The sequence below is a fragment of the Temnothorax longispinosus genome, chromosome 3 (assembly GCF_030848805.1).
Source record: "Temnothorax longispinosus isolate EJ_2023e chromosome 3, Tlon_JGU_v1, whole genome shotgun sequence".
In the NCBI taxonomy this organism is placed as follows: domain Eukaryota; kingdom Metazoa; phylum Arthropoda; class Insecta; order Hymenoptera; family Formicidae; genus Temnothorax; species Temnothorax longispinosus.
Genome location: NC_092360.1, coordinates 7477621 through 7499187, shown reverse-complemented (window position 1 = coordinate 7499187; position 21567 = coordinate 7477621). Strand labels below are relative to the sequence as shown.

Below are 21567 nucleotides of genomic sequence, written 5' to 3'. Positions count from 1 at the left end.
AATTCGATTGATTCGCGTCTATTTCTCGTACTTATTGTTAGAGCAACGTAAATTCACCCCGTACAATTCTAATTCGACTCCGTTTTGTTCGCGTCGGCCGACTAAACAGTACAGCCCTTATTAATTCTTTCTAGCAGCGAAGGCGCAACAATGGTGCCGATTTTTCGAATCCGAACCCCTTTAGCCAAAAGGCTGTCACAAACGCTACTCTCTCAAGCATAAATGCTAAAGGACGCTAAAGGGGCCCCGAATTGCGTACAATAAAACGCAAGGGAAGGGACACGACGGAGCATCACGTTCTCAAGGATAAAGCTATTGGAATCGGTCGATCCACTCGGTTGATTATTGGCATTGTGGTCGCTTCCAGAAGCGCTCTCGTTTTGTCCATGTCGCACTGAGAATGAAACGGAAAAAGACTGAAGAGATCCGTGAGTACATTTTTTTTTGGAATCTATATATGACTCTGTAATACTCTTCTTGTAAAAAAAGTAATACGATTTTTCACTTTTATATTAATTCCATTTGTAAAAGTTGCGGTTAAATATCTCTATAGGTTGTTTAAAATAGACGTATATAATTTAAATATATGTAAAAAGATTTGTATTGTGACATCATTGTATTGGAATATCGAACGTTTTGTTGCAGATTTATGAGAAATATTTGTACAAAATACTTTTATAAAAATATTATAAAAATATTATAAAAATATTTCCACATATATTTCATATATGTCGTGACAAATAAAAATATTTGGACGAGTCGAATTTATCGATACCGTCAACTTTGAATGAGAATTTTATTCGCGTACAAAATATCATCTGCAATTTGCTAATAACGCAAGAAGCGAGTTTGTTCACCCTTTAGGGATACCTTTGGCATCATCTTAGGCATCGCACTGCTTAGCATATTTGCTTCAAAGCAAACGTCCCTGGCATTCTCCCCGAGGGAATGCCAAAGGTCAGCCCAAAATTTAATAAGTAAATTACTAAACGGGGTGCACAGCGAAGCATCGCACAAGGGGGAGTTTATTTCGTAGAGATATTGCAAAATTTTGCGAAATTATCGAATCTCTGCAAAAACTTGTCTTGCAAAGTACAGAACGGTCTTTAGCTGCAAACTAAATCAATTAAGACCGTAATATTGATTGTTTTATACTTAGCTAGCTTTTAAAATAGCCGCAGTAAATCATCATAGGATATTACTGGCACAAACAAGTTTAATTTTACAAAATTAATATGTATTATCGCATTAATATTGTTATTTTACATAATTACTTAGCGCGTGCTCATGTCGTAAAACATTAAATGTACCTATAGTAACGAATAAGAATTTATTGTGTAAAAAAAAGAGACGCAGAATTGAACTTCGCGTTCAGAAAAATGCGCGACAGAAAAAAAGGCAAGAAAACGAAAAAAATATCAATAGTGCAAAGTTGCATTGCGTCGATTGCATCACTATTTACATCTAATTGCGACCGCTCATTAATCGCGTGATCTAATCCATGGATCTAATCGGTGATCCTAATGAAGTTGGCTGTTATGCGGCGCGAGTCACACCGGAACAACGCGTATTTTGACGCACAATAGGTGGTAATATATTGTAGCTATCGGTGCCGATTGCAGTAGTAATGCGCGGAAATTTCGCTTGCCCGGATTGTCGCGCGGATTTGCTCCTCGCATCGTCGATCTAGTTCTCGCGTTATATATATAGTATTAACGACGAGACACGAGCGACCCTGGAAAGACGCGCGGACGCGCTTAACACTCGAGAACGCCCAAGTTTCCCTAACTATGGCGAACTATGCAAAGGCGCCGTACGGCTGTGTAGTTTGGCTTTGGGGCGCCAAGACTTCGCGTCCCGCCCGAATAACCCGAGTGTCTTCTTGCCTCCGAGCGCATCCGAAAGTCACGTCTTACGACGACGGGCACGGAGCGATCCGTGAATCTTCGCATTCCCCGTCGTTAAAGACCCAGGCGCTGGCTTTCCCCGCCACGATAAACCGCGCCTCTACTCTATTCATTGTCGCATCTATCCGTCGCGAGCGTCGCGTTTGTCCGTACAGTTTCATTTCCACAGCCGTTCGTCGCTTCCCCCAACCCCGAGAGACGCTTATCGAGGTATCTCGTCGGTTAGATTCAAAATATTATTTTTTTTATAACGCTTACACACACACATAATTGTACAGGAGCTCTCTGACGCAGTTTATTAATTTTTGCATAAACGCTAATTGAAAATTCTATTCTAAAATTCGCAATCTTAACGAGCTACTTAATGAGCAAACATTTAAATACGATATATTTAAATAATTAAAAATTATTTTAAATTTCTTTTTACCGAAATTTACTGATTTTTAGTATCAAGTAAACATCATGAAGACATATTGACATTTATGATAAGATCAATATTTAAAATATTTAAAAGGTCGCCATAAAAAATGCTGACTTTTTTACGCACTACAAATTATATCTTTTAGTTATCGAATTGATCTTAAATTTAGCAGAGATACGATACATCTCAAGTGTCAGTTATGACACTACTTTGATGCGTTGATTTATCCGCAATTGTAAGCAATCGATTAATTACGCGCTATACTAATAAGTACTGCGCTAACAAGTTCATGAATAAAAGTATTGATACTCTAGATATCAATTCATGCAACCGTCAACATTTCGTAATATAGTAATTGTATTACTTGTGACGCAAAAGGTCTTTTATACCTTTTTTCTTGATCTTCAAAGTTGCCGATATTATCTCTTTTCAACGCGTAATGATAGCAAATTTTTTCACTTTTTTGTAACCTGGCTGGCGACCCTCGTTCAGGCTGATTAATTATTACTGACTTCATGCATTAAAGAATTATGGTAAATGAAAATGGCCATTAAGAACTCGCGCGGCTTATTTACACCTGTTTGCGATATGTACATTTTTTGCTGGCTGTTAAGTAAGCTTTTCTCAATATCCTCTTGCAAGTCAATTTCTCAGAATTAAAACTTGTGCAAGTAACATTATATGCTCGCGTTAGCTTCCGTATGAGGAAGGGGGGGAGGAGGAGAAATAAACTATGCAAACAATGTAAAAGTGTGTTATTCCGTAACCTAATTCAATATCGTAGGAAATCGGGAGTATGGCGTTCTGAGATTTCATTAAAATTGAAGATATCTTCCCTACGTACAGGAATGCCCGTCGGCTAGAAAGAAATAGCATCGAAGGGGTGCGATGTTTGGGATAATCGATAACGCACATTTGATCGCGGGAGGGTAGAACGTTTTCAAAGCCGTCCTTGTAGTATACGGCAAGCAGTTACACGACTGAAACACTTTTCATCCAAAGTATATTAAGTATACAATATAATTCGTTTCGATTAATTCGCTGTCTTCTTGATTATTAACATTAAATATCTAAATAACCGTACAATTTTGTATATAAATTCGAAGTAAAATCCATTTAAAAGATAAGACATTTCGTCTGTTTACATATCTAAAAATTAATTCGTGAAACACCAGTTATCTGTAATCACTTGAGCCCTGGAAACTGTCGAAACGACTTCGTCAAATTTTAAATAAATTCGACGATTTAAAAAAAAATTTTTTTAACTTTGCTGCGTCCGCGTGCACGCGCCGCACACGATGTGTTTTTGTTGGCGCGTTCATTGGGCAACTCGTTCGACGTACGAATTACAGTAGCAATATACACGGCGTCGCACGTCCGGCCCTCAATCAGCCGGACGGAAAATAATATCACGGTCCTCGATAAAACGCCGTCTCGGCAACTCGAGCCTGCATATGGCGCGGACAGATGCTCTCTGCCGCAACAAACCGCTCTTCCGCACCGCTCTCAACTCCGTGGCTGGCGCGCGAAACGGACACGGGGCCCCCGAGCCGAGAATGCCGCACACCTCCGAGCTCCGTGTCGAATTTCGCCGAACGTATTTCCCTTTTTTTCCCTCCCCCCGCGCCGTCACACGACACCTTTGGAAATCGGGCACGAATGCAATCCGGCGATAGAAATGACGGTGGTAGCGTGTGCCGACGCGGTAATTAGGGTGGTGCCTTCGTGAATACCGAGAGCGTGCAAGGTGGACCACAAATACTATTGCTATATAATGATCGTTGGGATCTCAATGCCGATCGCACCCGACGTCTGGGTGTAGCGTTGCCGTAATATACGAGATCGTGCACAAAATCGACCGGGTTTTTAAACAATGATATACTTCCGTTATATCTTAGATTTGCTTATACCTAACTTCATAAAACGCTATGTCTATATATATTTTATCGTAGGTATATAGCTTTGTTTTAAAAAAGGGTATAATTTTAGGATCATCCAATCCCTGTTATATGAAGTGTTCGAAAAAACCTATGATTTTTTAAGCAAATAAAAAAACAAGTTACGGCAGCCTGCATTTTCTATATTTTTTCACTATATTTTCTATATTTTTCTATATTCTTTATTTATTATCATTATTATTCTGTTAAAGAATATATATTCTTTACACGAGTACAGGTCGAAAATGAATTACTCAGTAAATATACATTACAAATGAAAAAATGTCATCTAACAAATGAAATTAATTCTCCGTGGTGCATGCGACAATTGATCCGAGTGTCTCCGAAGAGCAAAGTAGGTATACAGCGTTTATCGTTCTGTTACAATTTACAGAACGCGAGAGGGACTCGAAGGACGTATAGGTAGGTAGGTTTATGAAGGCCGGGATTCGCCCGGCCACGATTTCCAGCCACGTAGCTCGCATTACACGGGGCGGACGACTCCGCGCACCGTGGCAAATGCAAATGTCGCGCGGTCCGCGAAGTCCCGATCCCCCTTCATGCTCGCGGGAGATCGACGATCGCAATCACCGATGTTACGGAGACGACGACGACTTATTGGCCGCGACTGCCCTGATAGATCGATACCATGCCCGTCATTACGTCCACCCCGCGAACGTCGCGGAGATACGCCGCGCACGCGGCGGCCTACAAATAACACGCCAGGTGCTTTGCTAATGAGGTATCCGACCGGCCGGATACCGACGATACACGTGACCGGATCTCCGCCCGTTTTCATTCCTATCCCTCCTCCGCGAACATGTGGTACCGACCACGTACGCGTACGGTGCCACGATTTCCATGCTTCCGCGCGCGCGGTATCTGCAGGAGATACCTCCCGGGATCCACCGGGAGAGGACCGCGCAATCTAAGACTACATGCCGTTTACGCTCTGCGTTTGTTAAAGACACGAGCTTCCTTCGCGGTAATGATCGGTTACGGTTAAGCCTTGACGAAGCCGACGATTAAAATTTAATTACGTATATTTACATACATGTATAAAGGAACTATGTTGGGACTCGTATGTAATGATGAAGAAGCAAACTTCTTAATTCTTTTAAATTGCTCCGGAATATATATTTGAATAAAACAGAAATACAGTAAGAGATTAGAATTATGTGCATTATATACGTAATTACGTCTGAGATGCATAAATATAATTCATTAATGAAGCAGTGCGTGTTGTATTGAATACTTCAAATATCGTATCTTTACGTACAGCAAATTGAGTTCTAGTTTATATACCGCTTGCAATCTTTCTTTTTCCGTATTAAATACCAGCATTGCGGATAATATCTAAATAAATTCGTCGTTAAATTTACAGCGTCGTTAGCACGGTGATCGTTATTTCAATTAACCGACATAGATCTGAATATTACATAAATCGGGTTCTTGTCACGTTAGTCAGCAATGCGCACGAGAAATCTGGCCTTCTTACCGCGTGCATTTCTAAGTGCGTTTAGTTGCTCTCTGTTCTGATGCTCGCCGTTCCCGATGCGTGGGTTTCTAACTTGTAATACGGAGTGTTTGTAAAGTATATGTATTATAATTGTAATATATACTAATTGTAAGTTCGGGAAAACTTACAATCCCAAATTGAGATCTCTTTTTTGTCTGCGTCCGGATCTACACTATCAGCAGCGTTGCGAACTTTATTAGGATACGCCATCAAAGGATAATTAGCAAATGATTTCTTTAATTTTTTGGAAAAAAACATGAAACCCTCTTTTTTTTTCTATAACAAATGTATTAATTACACGCAAGTTCTTTCCAGCACGATCGAGACTTCGTTGACGAAGTCGCAACAAAAAGTATAATAGATATCTAATTTTTTAAGGCAGAAGGACACTCGCTTGTATACAGCTATACGGCGTATTGGCAATGAGCGAAACTGTCGCGATCCTTGCACCACGGAACGACGAAAAAAATACAAAAAGGATACAGACATGTAAACGCAAAAAAACTCAACTCTCGAATGTATGTAATGTAAACGCATGACATTGGCATCTGTCGGAAGAGCGCGTAAGATTGATTATATACGGATTACGTAAGTCGCTGAACAATAGTTATGGAGGGTCAAAGGATTAAAGAACATAAAACTCACATGTGAATCGCGTATATTGATCGACTGTACAATTCTTTTTTGCGGTTGACTATATTTTAGAGTTAATTATACCGGCAGCCTTGTAGCGCGTGCTTCATTAGACGTTAAGTTACTCATACTGACAATGAGTAGTTAGACATTATTGAGTGATTAATTCATGCGCGAAACACATTGCGCTTGTTTCATATAAAATGTTTTCAATCTTACATGGACAATACCTTCCTTTTTATAAGATATATACCATTCCCTATCGTAGCGATTTTTCTGTCAGATTCGCGTGACACGCTCTTTACAATTTTAAAATGTACATCCCATATGATTGCATATTTTTTTGTTTTATCTTTAATCCTACATTACTCGCGTGGAGTATAAAATACACCCCAGCCTTAGAAATATACTAAGTTAACTAAGTTCAGAAGAAAATATTTTTATCAATCGAATGCTGCACAAATTATTTGTAATTAAAAAAGGACTTCTGCATTTATTTTTATCTAAAAGATATATAGGTAGAATATTACCAACTCTTATTTAATTGTAAATCAAAGAGAACAATAAAAATTGAAATATAATGTTAAAGTGTAAAATATACTTTATCACTTAATGCAAGTATAATTACTTTTTTCAAAATATAAAAGATAACTCTTAGAAAGTTTTGACGAATTTCAAGTTTTTCTAAACCACGCCAAATGTATTATTAGAATGTTACGTGGCTATTATAAAGCAGGGATGTAATAATCGATTTCCGCGGAATCCTTTTTATCCTTGACGCATTCTCTGCGGGAAGACATATTTTCGTACTTACCACATGAATCCCCTCGGTGTCTCTCCTGAGATCGCCGCTCCTTTGGCCCGCGGTGACGGCAGCGCTCAGGTGATTGTAGTGGTGCTGGTGCAACGTGTTGAGCGTTTGCGTATAAGGATCGCCGACGAGGTAATCCAGGTGTTGCGGTTGGCCGAGACCAGGATGCTGGGGGCTAGCGGGCGCGTGGTGATGCGAGGGAAACGGGGGTGGAAAGTAAGGGGGTTGGAAGTCGGAGGCGGTCGGCAGCGAAGCGCCCCCGTGGTGGGGCATGCCGCCCCCGTTTCCGTTTCCCCGGTGTCCGTGGTGATGGGCACCGGAATAGGGCGACGAATTCCCGCCGCCCAGCGAGGAGATGCCCCCATGACCAGTCAGACGGTCCTACAAAGAAATAAAGAACAAAAACGTTAAACTTAATTGTCGCATGGAACACAATTATCGAGTGGATGCGTCTTATTTTTTTTTTAATCTTATTGAAGGTACAATTAATATCTTCATGCGGTAAAGATAACTATTGTGATTTTATTAAGTGTTAAAAGAGTGTTTGAAAAGTTAAGAATATACAATATATGGAGGAACGAGGAAGCTTTAATTTCATGAGTATTAATCCACCAGATTGCATGTGCTGATTGCATCTGATTGAAGCTTCTTCAGATGAGCATTATACTCTAAATCTTCGAAACTTTTTCTTACAACCTACTGCACGGTTCGCTGGTAGAGAGATAAGCATTTTGTCACGGACATTTACGATTCTAAATAAATAAATATCGCTTGTTTTTTTTTAAGTCGGAATACCTTGTAGAAACGTCGGTATTCGACGAGACTTTCTCATTTAGCGCAAAAGATACCTAGCGTGAGTTTTCATTCCTGTTTATAAGTGTACTAAAATAGGTTGTAATATCATGTTAAGTTTTGCTACTAGAAGAGCCCAAAAGGTTAATCAATTAGCTTCGGTGAAACAGAAGAAAATGAATCTCCTTCCATTTACAACATCCACGCACAGTCGCCCGGCGAAGGATTCACTTCTCATGGCGGTAATTACAGACTATGTACAACGTACATCTGATCCATCCGAGATAAGAGATACGTCACACACATCACGTGTTGCATCTGACGCGAAAGGGTTAAGCATCGCGCGCATTAGCCAGAGCGGACCGAAATTACATGGTAACCAACATAGCAACAGCAACAGACACAGTAACGCACGGAAATTTCCTCTATCGGATTGAATCTATACACGTAATCTGTGACTCATTTAGAAAACACCTGTTTCGATAATTTTGGGTAGCTTCCAGATTATCTTCCTGGCTTTCGTTATGATGTAGACTGTAGACTATGTAATAATCAAATAAAATAATCATCAATAAATGGATTTACTTTAGACTTTCTTGCCTAATAATGGCAATTAAGATATAAAAAAAACATTAAGCAGTCAAAAAAGTTCAAGTATGAAATATATATTTATTTAACATAACGGTTATTAACATTCCATTAACACATTATTAGTACAATATATAATATAATTATATCATTAGTATTACTAACAGTATTATGAAACCAATAATAGCTGTAATAAAAACTACAACTGAATTGCAATTCTTGCAATTTATATATATATATATATTTATGTTTATCTATTCTACTAATAAATCAGCCCTAATAACGGTTTCCAATAATTCTAATGAGTATAGTGTAATCGGGATAAGCCGGTCCTAAAATTTGTAACGCAACAACAAGGATTATTATAGCCGAAAGAGGCAAACATAAGCGGGCGGAAACTATGCAAATCTCACAGTAATCGGCGCGTGCATAAACAGCTTATAAAGAAAATGCAAGTCCTGACAGTTCAGCGGATCGAGGAAGTTAGAAATCGTGTCGCCGCAGCCGATAGCTCGATAAGAAATAAAATCAGAGGTTGGAAAGCTTGCGAGATTTTGCTCAAATTATTTATTATAACACATCTCTATTTTTTTCTAATCTTTATTATTTAAATTTCTGACAGAAATAGATAATTTTATAGTTGCAGCTACTTATTATTTAGCATTTTGATCCTGTTTACTCCTTGAATAACGTTCATTTTTCCCGTCTTTTACTTACTAGTTATGTTTAGAATTTTTTTATATTTTAATTATTTTTATAATTGTATATACGATAATTTTCTATAGTTAAATATATTTTATACATTTTTGAAAGTTTTAATAATTATATATATATTTGCATAAAATAATATTTATATTAGTAACATTTACGATCCATACTTTGTCTTTCTCTTGTATCTTTCTAAAATTTATATTGTTTTACATATTGTAGTCCCATTTTGTATTTAAAAAAAAATCGCGTGTATAAAACTGGACGAAAACGCTCCCAGTACTTCGACAGGAAAGCAAACTCGGTGAAAAAGTTATTTTAGAGATCTGGACATCATTCGACAGAGTAAAGAAAGCTCGACGATATCTTCCGGTAACTTAACTCAAGTTTCGCGCATAAGATCGAGATCCGTAGATCTCGATTTACCAGTCTCCATCGACACCTCGCGCGCGGTCCAACGATGCCGCGCAATCTGGCCCGCGTGATCTCGCGATACCGCGAGCTCTCGATTGCACGGTGTTATTCACGTATAGATAGTATCACTCGGGGTGTATGTCTGGATATCGGGGAGGCTTTTTGCCGCGGCGCGGCATCACCTCGCGTGAGCCATTAGGTCTTCGCTTCGTCGCGATACGATCTCGAACAACTCTATAGACCGCGAAACGGCCGGAGACTGCTAGTCTCATCCCACGTGTATTACCTAAAGGGCGCGTGCGGCGCGGCGCGGCGCGGCGCGGCGCCCAGCGCGTCGAATTCCTTCGAATTTGTTAGAAACATACGAGCGTGAACTCTCGTACTTCCGTAGAGAATCGAATCCCTCGGAATTGGTCGAGGATGATGGAACTCGGAGATACGTTGCATCTATCCTTTCCGATTGACCTTTGAATACCGCCGCGGAACCGAACGCCCGCCGTAGGGCCCGGTCGTGATCTCTCGGCGTGACTAATGCTCGAAAACAGATTTTTCGTAAACGTCCCGGTCCCCGCAGCTACACGCTTGCCGACGAAAGTTGAAGGATAAAGAGCGACGAATTATTCTACATGTTTTATGTTTTATCGATTCACTTATGCACGTGATAATTGATTATGAGAGATACTAGAAATATATGCCAAAAATGAAAGAAGATATTCTAAATTGATATTAATCTTTTGTATAGGTATATGTGTAAACATGAACGAAATGTGTCAAAATAAAACTTGAAAAACGTCCCTTTCGCAAAATAATCTTCTATATTTTCATCATTTGTCGCATTTATATTTATTAGAACAAGAATATATTCTGTTGTTGTACGAGCTTTATATCTGCTTCATTCTATGTGTGCGGTGTGTCAGTCCGTGTTGTACATTAATATATATGTAGCTGTCATATAATTTAACTCGTCATTTATTGACCATAAGTCCCGCGCGAACGATATGCTTTCACTAATTTCGTAAAATTTCCAGAAATGTATATACCACGCTGTAAAAATTTTCGAGTTTCGTCTTCCAAGGCAAACACGTAACTTCTAATCAACAAGAAGTAAAATTTATCATTGCTATTCGATCGTCTCCTGAATTAGACTTTCGAAATCATAGCTTGAAACTTCAGCACAACATTATTATGAAGGATGTACGCTTATATAAAACAGTTGATTACATACACGTCAAAAGATATAAATCGCAACTGCGTGCGTTTGCTTTTACATACATTGTTCCTGACAGTCAAAATGTATTAAAAGAGCACTGTCACCACATATGTACCAAGAAGAAATGGCACACACTCGCTTTGCAATTTTTTAATAACTTTTTGCATCACGAAAAATACATTGCTTTGGACGAAGGTTGCAGGCATCAAAAGACTTGAAATTTTCAACAGGTAAATTTTATATATTCTAAGACGCGAGAATGCAAATTATAATAAATCGTAGGCGGTTATAGAGATATATATAATTATTTGTATGCTGCGCGCATATATGGCGCGGATGAGGACTCGTGATTGAAGACAAACATAAGGATAGGAAGAGGAAAGTCGAGAGTCGAAAACGCGTATTTTAAATGTCGGATATGTATTTGTCTTGTATTACTCGCTCTCTTAATCAGGTGTGCCGAATCCTTGCCGAATCGTTGCCGAACGAGACACGCACTCTCTTACGCCTACAAAGTTGAAGCGCTGTAACGTGCGCTCCCGGGAGATCATTGCCAAATAAACCGATACCAATCGTAACGCTGTTGCGCGAAAGGAGAAGAGAGAGGAGGAGAAATCGCTGATGTATGAGCATGACGTGGGAATTCTGTATCGGTGATATCGGTAACGGGCGTATGTGATATTTTAAGCTGAACAATCCGCAAAAGCGGCAGCCCCCTTCACAAAGAGCACGGGCCGAACTTTCCTGCCGAGATCACCCGTTGATAAGATTGGAGAAAGCGTCGCTACACACGCATACACGACACGTACGATTAATAACCAATAAGCCGGCCTCGCGCATGGCGAAGTTGCGCGATGGGAGATTAGGCATAAATAATTTCGAAGAAAAATATACAAGGTGTACGGTCACGGACAACGTCCCCAACGATCGACGTGCTTAAATTAATGGCCGCTATATACGTGTCGACACAAAGTATCTCGAAAATGTGATCACGCGAAGTTTACAGCGTCAGTTATCAAACGTAGCGGTATTGAAAGCGTAATAAAATAAATATTATATTAACGCGTGTGTGTCACGCGTGTGATGATTTTGCTATCCTTAAATGTTCGTCCTAAATCTAAAAAGTCAGTGTTTATCTTAATTCGTTAATAAAAGATTTGTTTTCGTCAGAGAAATAAAATTTATCTCGGACATGTTAAATTAAATTATATTACACGTGCTGAAGATATGCGATGGCAGTTAAATCTAAACGAGATTTTCTGCTTTCGTATGTGTTGAAATCGTCGATCATTGGCACGTTGTTGCAAATTTAACATCACACAGAACTATCAACGATTAATATGTACCTATTTCTGTCATTTAAATATATAAATATGTCTTTAAAAAAAAGATAAAGAACGAAAGAGCAAATTAACTATTTATATGTTGCAATGAAAACCACGGCAAACCTCAGAAAATATACCGTTATAAGTTATAAATTTGTTAAAAAAATACGAATCATTCATTTCGACACTGCTTTGGTAATTATAATATTAAAAAGATAATATTGGCATAAGCTGCACATAACTGTAATCGCATGTGTTGGGGCGATGTGTGACGGATGAGAATTATTATTATTCCTCTTCTTATTGTGAATATTATTGTGAGAATTATATAAAAGATAAAAATGCGCACTGCTGCGGAGGTGTAAATTCCGCTGTTCCTGCATGAAAGATGAGTATAAAGACACAAGTTGGAAATTACATAAAGTAATTGTGTCGCGGATTTGACGGATGTGTAAATTATTTTATACGGGACAAGTACTCGCGAGAAGTAACGTGAGGCAAGTAAAGGGAGAAAGAAATTAATGGCGAAATACCCTCAAGAAAGAGCACACAATAATTGCCGCTAACTTTGCATTAATATAAGTTAAAGTTTGACAGGGTACCTATTAACGTTGAATGCGCGTACGATTAAAAATACATAACCGCCGTAGCTGCATAGTCGCCATAGTGAAGAGGTAATTGCTGCATACGTTTACGCACTTTGACCCATATTCGCGCAACACCCATTATACGGTAACCGGTAAAGAACTTTTCGTAAGTTAGTACACGTAAACGCGCACGTAGATGACGAAATCTTCCCCTCGTTTAATTTCGAGCGGAGTTTGCTCCGGCAGGATCGTGCAAGTCGCGTAGTTACACGAAACACGCAACGCTCGTAATCGAGAAATACTTCGAAGACAGGGAGGCAGGAGTAATCCCGCGAGTCAGGAATGCGATAAAACGGGGAACGTCGCACCTCGACCTCGATGACCGTGGCCATGTCGACGTGGGGCGCGTAGCAGAACGTCAGCTTGTCGGCTGTCGGCGCCTCCGTGCGCGGCGGGAACATCCCCAGGATCTCCAGTTTGCCGGCTCCGTGAGACAACGGCGATGCACGATCGGCACTCTCCGCGTGGAAATTCGCGCGTCTCGGGAGCCACCTCAACTCGGATCCTTCTTCTTCGTCGTCGTACACATGACACAACCGCGGGCCCGTCCGGTCGCGCTACACCCGCTTCCTCGTCGGCCGTCGCATTCGCGCGCGCAATAATACACTGCACACCACGTCGGGATGGGCACATCAAGTCACACTAATGACGGAGAGAGCACCACCGTTTTTGCTCGCGAGACTACGAGGCGGGTTTTCGGGATTGAGAGGCCGCGGGAAGTGAAAGGTGGAGATGACGGATTGCCAAGAAGTTCTTCGAAGAAAGAACGTTTCTCTATGCGTGGGACTTACAATTTGAAGTAAATTCTAGTAAAATTTTAGTGGAAAGCAGATAAAAAAAGATAGAGAGAGAGAGATCATTTAAAAATTAAAAAAAGATATTAAAAAATGGCGATGTTATAAACAGAACGAGTCGACACATCGACCAATCATTGCTCCTGTAGTTCACGCAATATCGTGATAGTCTGGCGGCCACAATATTCCTTCAGCGTTATTTTTCATATTTCCCAGACACATATCTCCAACTATCACACTTAAATTTATTTTATCAGATTGTGATTGTATTAACCGATCTGCCCCGTGTTTCTTGCAGATAAATAAAATGAGAGATCAATCGATCAATCTCGATCCTAGGGGCTGCAGTGACTCAAGGACCTGTTCCTCGGGACGTGCTATCCGAAAACTATCTACGCGTCTTCCACCCCGGGTGGCGGTTCGTCCGGAAATTTGGGGAAAACGACGGATGAAGGGGACGGAGGAGGAAAGTCGAAAGGGATAATCGAGGACGGTGCGGCGTTCACACGATCCTTCGACGAGGCCGCAGCGTAACAGCTGATCGTGGCCCCCGTGTCGCGGCAGACCGACTGAGCGACGGGGACGTCGGCGAGACGTACGAAAGTAAAGCCTAAGAGCCGTGTGGCCGCGGACGAAACGGGAGGTGCTACGATGCGCTCTTACCGAGAGCTACTACTACTACTACCACCACCGCGATACACCACCTTAGTATCCTTGCCCTACCATCCGGCCGGGTGTCCCGGCAAACGTCGGCGAAGGAGCGACGAAGCGAGACAGAAGGAGGTACGCACAGGGAGGAGAGAAGGTGCGCCCGGTGGTGGATGGAGCGGGAGAGAGAGATCTCTCGTTTGTGCACGCTTGCTGACGACGACCGAAATTTCGCCCCGGGGTACGCGCCACCACGTGGCACCTAGACCTAGCACCAGCGACCCCCCACCAGCCGATGGACGATGGGACGTCCCACGATCGAGCGAATAGGAGTAATGGAGCGGTGCTGTACGACGCTCGCCGACCCTCGCCGAGCCGGCGAACGCGCGCGGCCTCGTGCCCGCGCCTTGCGCTCGTGTGCGTGCTGCTCGTAGGGATGCCTGAGCAGGGATGCTGGGTCCTCTTATCCCCCGAAAGCGCAGAGAGCGATCTTGGAATATAACGGATGTTAACGCGGCAGAATTAATTCGATCGTTAGATCCTTGACGACTTTAATGGCAGACTGCCGAAAAATGTGCGATGAAATTGATTTGATAAATATTTAATTGAATGCACATATATTTTTACTTTTGACAATAAAACTCCGAGATTAAATTCTCGTTAAAGTCCACTTGAAATTAGTTAAAAAGTGCGATCTCGTTGTTTGCTGTCTACTTTCGACGATCTAGTTTCCGAGACGTTTTAATTTTCGTCCTGTATATATTGTCAGATATAAATGATATATTCGGACCTATATAATGATATATAGGGCCATATTTTTAAGGTACAGAATAAAATGTGCATCTAATTATCGCGGACGTCTATATTTGTAAAGAATAAAGTGGCGAGATTTCAGATAACTGGTTTATTAGCCCGTCATCCGCCGCTGAAAATTAAAGGTGCCGAGACTCCGAGTTCTCAAACCTGTCGAGTTTCGAGATCCCTGTCGCTCGCCATATCGAGATTAGCATGACTCGCGTTTGGTCAATTTCCGTATGCGAGTACGTCGCCGCATTATTTCACGTGATGGCTCATTAACACATCATTTCGAGTGGCGGTCGTTCACTACAACCAGATGGCACGTTACGCAATATTGCAACAAGAAAAAAAAGTTGTCCATTTTTGGACAACTTATAATTCGTGTCGAAATAAAAAACAGGAGCCTAATATTTATAATTTTAAGTGCCGTGTAATAACATTTAAAGAATCAGAGAATACGTATATAAAATATACACCAAAGTACACATTAAAATATACCTACAACGTATAAAACACAATGAATAATATTCTATCCTGAAATCTGACACGAATTATAGATCGCTTAAGGTGAGCTTAATAACATTACGTTAACATTGCAATCGGATGTAGATCATAAAGTCATTTTTTTTACTTTGTCAAACACGTCGAGAACTCGCTTAAGAATTCACAAGGTGGTAAATGCGACTAAAAAAAACAAAAGTTGCGTATCGACTGTGAACGTTGCATAATGTTTCCCGAACTGCGTATTTGCATTGCGGAGCATTTGCAGAAATGCGCTATTTTTTTCACCCCGCGCGTATTACCACTAATAAATTTGTTTATTAAATCACCTTGTGCCAACAATATTAATGGCATGTCGTGCGAGATAAGAAACGCAAACCCTTATCCGCGCGATCGTTGCCGCTCGTTATCGTGTAAACGTCACATTTATTAACGCGTAGCGAAAGGTGGAATTGGAGCGGGCGCTGCCAATACCGCTGTTTATTAGATTCAAGATTAATGTTCGCCACCGAACGAATTATTTAAATTGATGGCTCGCGCGAATGAACGATCGTGCGATTCGGAGGCGCGCAAAAATGTCCCGTTGACGCTCATTCACGTCCGCGCGACGAGAGGAGAAGAGAGCGCGGGCGCGAGAGAAGGAAGAGAGAAACAGAGAAAGAGAAAGAGATAAAAGCGGAATAAAGAGCGAGAAGAGAGGGCCTCGCGGTAGGAGTCGCTATTAATTTGCAAGGTGAAAACGGCCGTCAACGTTGGGGTACGGCGTTGCTCGCCGGGTCGTCGACACACTGGGCGTAATTTATGCCGGCGTAAATTCTGCAGCGTAATTACGGGGCGATGCGCCATTCACACGATGTTATACGCCGAAGTTAAACGTCCGACGAGCGGTGCGTCGCGTTCTTTCTGCGCGAAACCCGGATGCTCCTCGCGGCATCTGAGAAGAATATCCGCGCGAATCTGTGGACCCGTCGCGTCTCTCGCGGCAATCGTCGAGGGGTGTCCGTAACAGTGTTTGAAGTTCTCGACACGGATCACACCTCAGATACGCGAGTATATATACACGAATGAAGATACTTTTCGTATCTATGTTCCGACAAATTCTTTCGGAAATACATCTATCCGTCTCGCAACACTGTGATGAATGGTCATCGTTATTTATATCTACGAAGCAGAGTAATCGAGAGCTGTATGTAATTTCGATGATGTATCTTCTCATCGGCGCGATAGGAAAGAAATGCATCTCATATTAATTATGATACATTCATATCGTTGTGCGAATCCCTTTCCTTCCCCCCCCCACTCCCCGCGAGTCTTATTTTTTCGTAATTGAAAGATAGAAACTCGATACTTCTATCGGCAGTTAATCACCGAACGATCGCTGATGGGTATTCGATTTGACGTACGGCCGCTCTCGATTAATCACCGCCTTTCGTTTCGGCGGCTAAAAAGTCATGAATATAAATCAGTAACGAAAAGAAACGCGCCTCTCGCGCGCGAGCGCGCGGTCGAACGGCGAAACGTCGTAATATCGATAGACTGTCAGTGCGGAGTCGTGATCGAACGTACAGTGTTGTCGTTCGATACAAAAATGTCTTCCTGGAGCACTTGGAACCAGTTTGTCCGGCGAGTTTCCGTAAGAAATTATTTTTTTTCCCTTCATTTTTCATTCCGACCGATGGACTCCGGATATCGCATAAGCAGACCAATAAGCAGATCAATAAATCAATCGAATAGGGCGTTTCTGGGAATCCTCTCGTGGATGTAGAAACATAATTCGGGACTTTTTAATTATGTTTGTTCAGCTCGAGCAATCGTAACCAGTTTGTCCAGCGAGTTTCTGCAGGAGTAGTAGCTGAAATGACTGTCCGATTATTACACGTCATTAATGACGGTTTAAACTACAAATTAGACTTGCCGTTCATTGCGAGATAATGATATAGAATTATGATAGATCAATAACGACAAAAGTGATCTTGTTTAAATTTACGTAATTAATGTAGAGCAAAATCGTACAAAATTTAAGTTGTCTTCTAATTATCTAATTGAAAAATAAAAGACTGATGGGAACGCAAAAAGCCTTGACGCATCTATGTCGCTTTCGATATCGATATTACCTACATTCTACCGTTTATTATAAATTTATAGGCCACCATAGGCGGTTGTCGTACGCGCCGATTTTTCATCCCAGTTTCGCCGATAACGATCGCGGAGTTTATCCCGCTCTATTACGAACTTTCGATAATCGCTCGCGCTCGAGGCCTTTCTCGAGGAAATTTCTAGATGGGCGTGTTCGCGCGTTTCTAATCGCTACACCCTCCGAACGACAAAAGATTTCCATAGAGAGATTAATGTCTCTCTGTGCCATTTTTGCACCTTCACCCGAACTTTCCTTCCTCATCGGGAATTAACAACGGGACTTGTTACGCATATTAATCGAGAATCCGAGATCCGCGAGCCGCGCGTTGCAATAATTTATTGAACAAACAAAACGATATTGCACTCGATCGTTAAGTGACAGAGATTGTAAAGTGCTTTCTAGATGACTCGCGAGTAAAAATATTTAACGTGAAATTTTCTGCAAGGACATAAATTTCAGGAGGAACGCCCTGATTAATTACTGTCAGCGAATAAAGTCGGACATCGTTGCGCCGAAGCTTTGATCGGGGGGAGGAGGGTCGGAACTTGGACGACGATCGGCGACCGCAAGAGTACGCACTCGCGCGTGCAAGTATGAAAGACACGCGAGAGAGAAAGAAAAGGAGCAGGGAGAGAAGGTGAAAAGAGAAAGGGAGAGAAAGAAAGAAGGGAGAGAGAAAGAGAGCCCTGGATGATCACGGTGGGAGAGGAAAGTCGCTAAACGGCATTCCAAGCGGACCATCCAACGCCACCCAACGGTAACCAACGCATGACGCCCTTATCTTACCACGCGTTACCGCGCTTTTCCTCGCCTCTACCTCAGTTAACGGATCGTCTACGAATGACGAGGATGGTGTCGCGCGAGGCTACCGCGCCGCCAAACTGTCGCTCGTTCGGCATCTCGCCTTTATGGCGGATATAAATGAGTAACACCTCGTGTGGATTTTATATCCCCCTTAAACGCACGAAATCTTTTTTCCGCGTGAATATTTTTCTGCCGCGAAACCGGAATTATTCTAACGTCCGTCGTTAGATGAAAAGCAAAGATTTTAGATTTTACATGACAAATGTGACGCCAACGGACAAATTTGTAACAGTTAAGTTAATGCTGCAGTAGGTATATTTGTAGTATGCGAGGCCCCACGTGATTGCACTGTAGTCCTTATCAATTCATTCGACGGTTAATAAAATATTTAATCGAGTTAAGCCAATTTAGAAAGGACAGTATTCAAGGGAAACAATACACGCTCCATGTTAACTTTTAATTAGGATTTTATTGAAACCCATGCTTATCACGATTGTATCGAAAGATTTTTCTCATTTTTGAAAAGTAAAATTCCGCCTATTGTTTCTTTGTGATTCTTCTAGATTCAAAAAGGCTCTAAATTCGTGCCTTCGCTGATTAATTGGCGTTTCAATCGCCGAAACAGTATTTCGATTACAGGTATGCCTATTAGTGAAGTTTTGCACGTGCACGCGGGCTTCGATCATTCTTCACGGCATTCAACAATGATATTCACCGTTAATTCGATGACGACGTTAATGGACAACGTCGAACGTGTGCGCGCACGTGTTTACGTGTGTACGTGTCCGTTTTTTCGCGGCACTATATACACGCGCGTATTAAACTCGCGTGTATGCGGCAGGAGGCAGAGGCAGGAGTCCGGTCCAGAGGGTTCAAGCTAACGGGACTAAAGTCGATTGTGATTACACCTGTGTGAGTGCTCACACGAACACGTGAGACACACCTGAGTGTGAGACACACGTGAATCATGAGCGAGCCTGCGAGTCTCGTCAATTCTTAAAAAAAAAAAAATACTTGTTCAGAAATTCTTAACATATCTGTCGTACTCGATGTACTTACGAAGCTCTTCTACTGAAAATGTGACAAAGTATTGAACATATCTGCAAAACTTGTCGGATGCGTCGCATTAGCGGAAGAAACAATAAAAATAATGACAGTAAAAACGGAATTGAGCGATCCTAACAAAACATGATATATATATATATATAAACAATTATATTTGTTTATAATAAAATATTATTCAACACGATTACATCAGCCTATTGTTTTAGTTCTAATAAATGACGTTTATAAATTTTTCGGTACTGCAAAAGTGTTCTTCTGTGCGCAATATTTCACGCGACATATAAAACGTAATTATACCTTTCTATGACGAGTGCGTTAGCTTTGAATTTGTCGAGATGCATGAGAATGCAAATTTACTAGTGGCTTGGCATTTAACAATTGATGCATATAAGTGCACAAGCGTGATATCGTAACGTGTCGTAGTAAACTGTTGCGTCGTAGTGGTCGTTAGACATCACAGTACAATTGTGGTAAGACCAAACGTTGTCTCACACCGACGCGATGTCGCAATCCATCGATCTCGAAATAACATAAAATTATTTGTTAATTTTTCGGAAGGTAAAAATTTCGGATAAGTATAGAATCTCCAAAATACACATACAAAATAAAGGTAATTTCTCGCAATTATTGTGGCTTTTCAAGTTTATGGAATTCTTAGATATCAACCCTATATCCTATAATTGAAATCCTAATACCGTCTCGACGAACGCGGCATATATTAATTACGATTGACATCGATACAATTTAAGTAAAGTGTGTGCCTCGCCGTTTTATTTTACAAAAAAAAACAGACGGTAATATACCGCTATGAGCACATTGGCAAAAACAAGACCGCTGTTATTTACAATTAGATATATAGACAGCAAGTCTGTCGGACGCGCGTGGTCCAGTTCCTTCAGTCGATTTTATCGTCTATCTGGTATTGATTCGTAGCGCGTAGACAAGTTTCTCGATGGCGTGGTTGGTTTTGTCGATGCTTTCATTGGCAATGTTCCTCAGCGATTTCTCAACCGCTAATTAGATCGTGTTATGTTAATGCCCACTTGTTCGATCGCGTAGTGCGCGATCGTAGTGCGAGAAAAGAACGAGAGAAAAAGAAAGAGAAAGTACAGTCATTTAATCTTCACGGAGCGGTCATCGTCGGTATAATTGTTAACGGGATTATTTTAAATAGTCGATAACAATCTGCCAACGTTCGATGACATAGTTTTAATAATTCTTAATCCTCGATTAAACTAATTTCGTTATCGTTCTTAAACATTCTGATCTCTTGCCGACTAATATTAAAACAGGAATTTTAATAAAAAATTGTAATATGTATATAATAGATATTTGCTTTGACGTCCAAAATGTAATAATAAACATGTTCAATCTTCTTATATTATCTATTATGTTTTAAAAAAGATATTTTACGCATGAGAATTTACAGATCTATAAATAGAAAGATCAATAAGTCTATAAATCAATATCACTTTCCTGGATTATTTCCACTCTGCAATTCAAAATATAATCATGCACGCGAACAATTATATACGTTCACGAAGTCGCGCGGGTACATATACCTGACTTCAATCTACAGAACGTTGTAGCAAGAGCCAACCGGGTAAAGTCGCATAATTCGACCGGCATCAATTAGATCGTGTTATGCTAATATCGTCCGTACATACGTACTGGCGACCAATCATATCGCAGTTACGGGATCTTGTAGGCGGCCGACTACCATAATCCGGGGTGGACGGCTGCTTGGAACGAGAGACGAAACGAGAGAGTGAGTGAGTGAGAGCGAGAGCGAGAGAGAGAGAGAGAGAGAGAGAGAGAGAGAGAGAGAGGTGGCGCAGGTGCACTACGGTCTGTGGATCTGCATGCAGCGAGTAACATTGTTATGAGGATTAGCGATTCGCATTTGAA

General features: G+C 41.1%; 1 protein-coding gene across 7 annotated transcripts in view; it reads right to left on the bottom strand.

Annotated features, from left to right (window-relative positions):
• Tfap-2 (transcription factor AP-2) overlaps window positions 1-21567 on the bottom strand; it is a 207943-nt gene that overhangs the window by 48345 nt on the left and 138031 nt on the right. For all 7 annotated transcript variants that reach the window (XM_071772104.1, XM_071772106.1, XM_071772108.1 and 4 more), the window contains one exon: window positions 7232-7609. In XM_071772104.1, the coding sequence (XP_071628205.1) occupies window positions 7232-7609 (378 nt within the window). The remainder of the gene's footprint in view (window positions 1-7231; window positions 7610-21567) is intronic.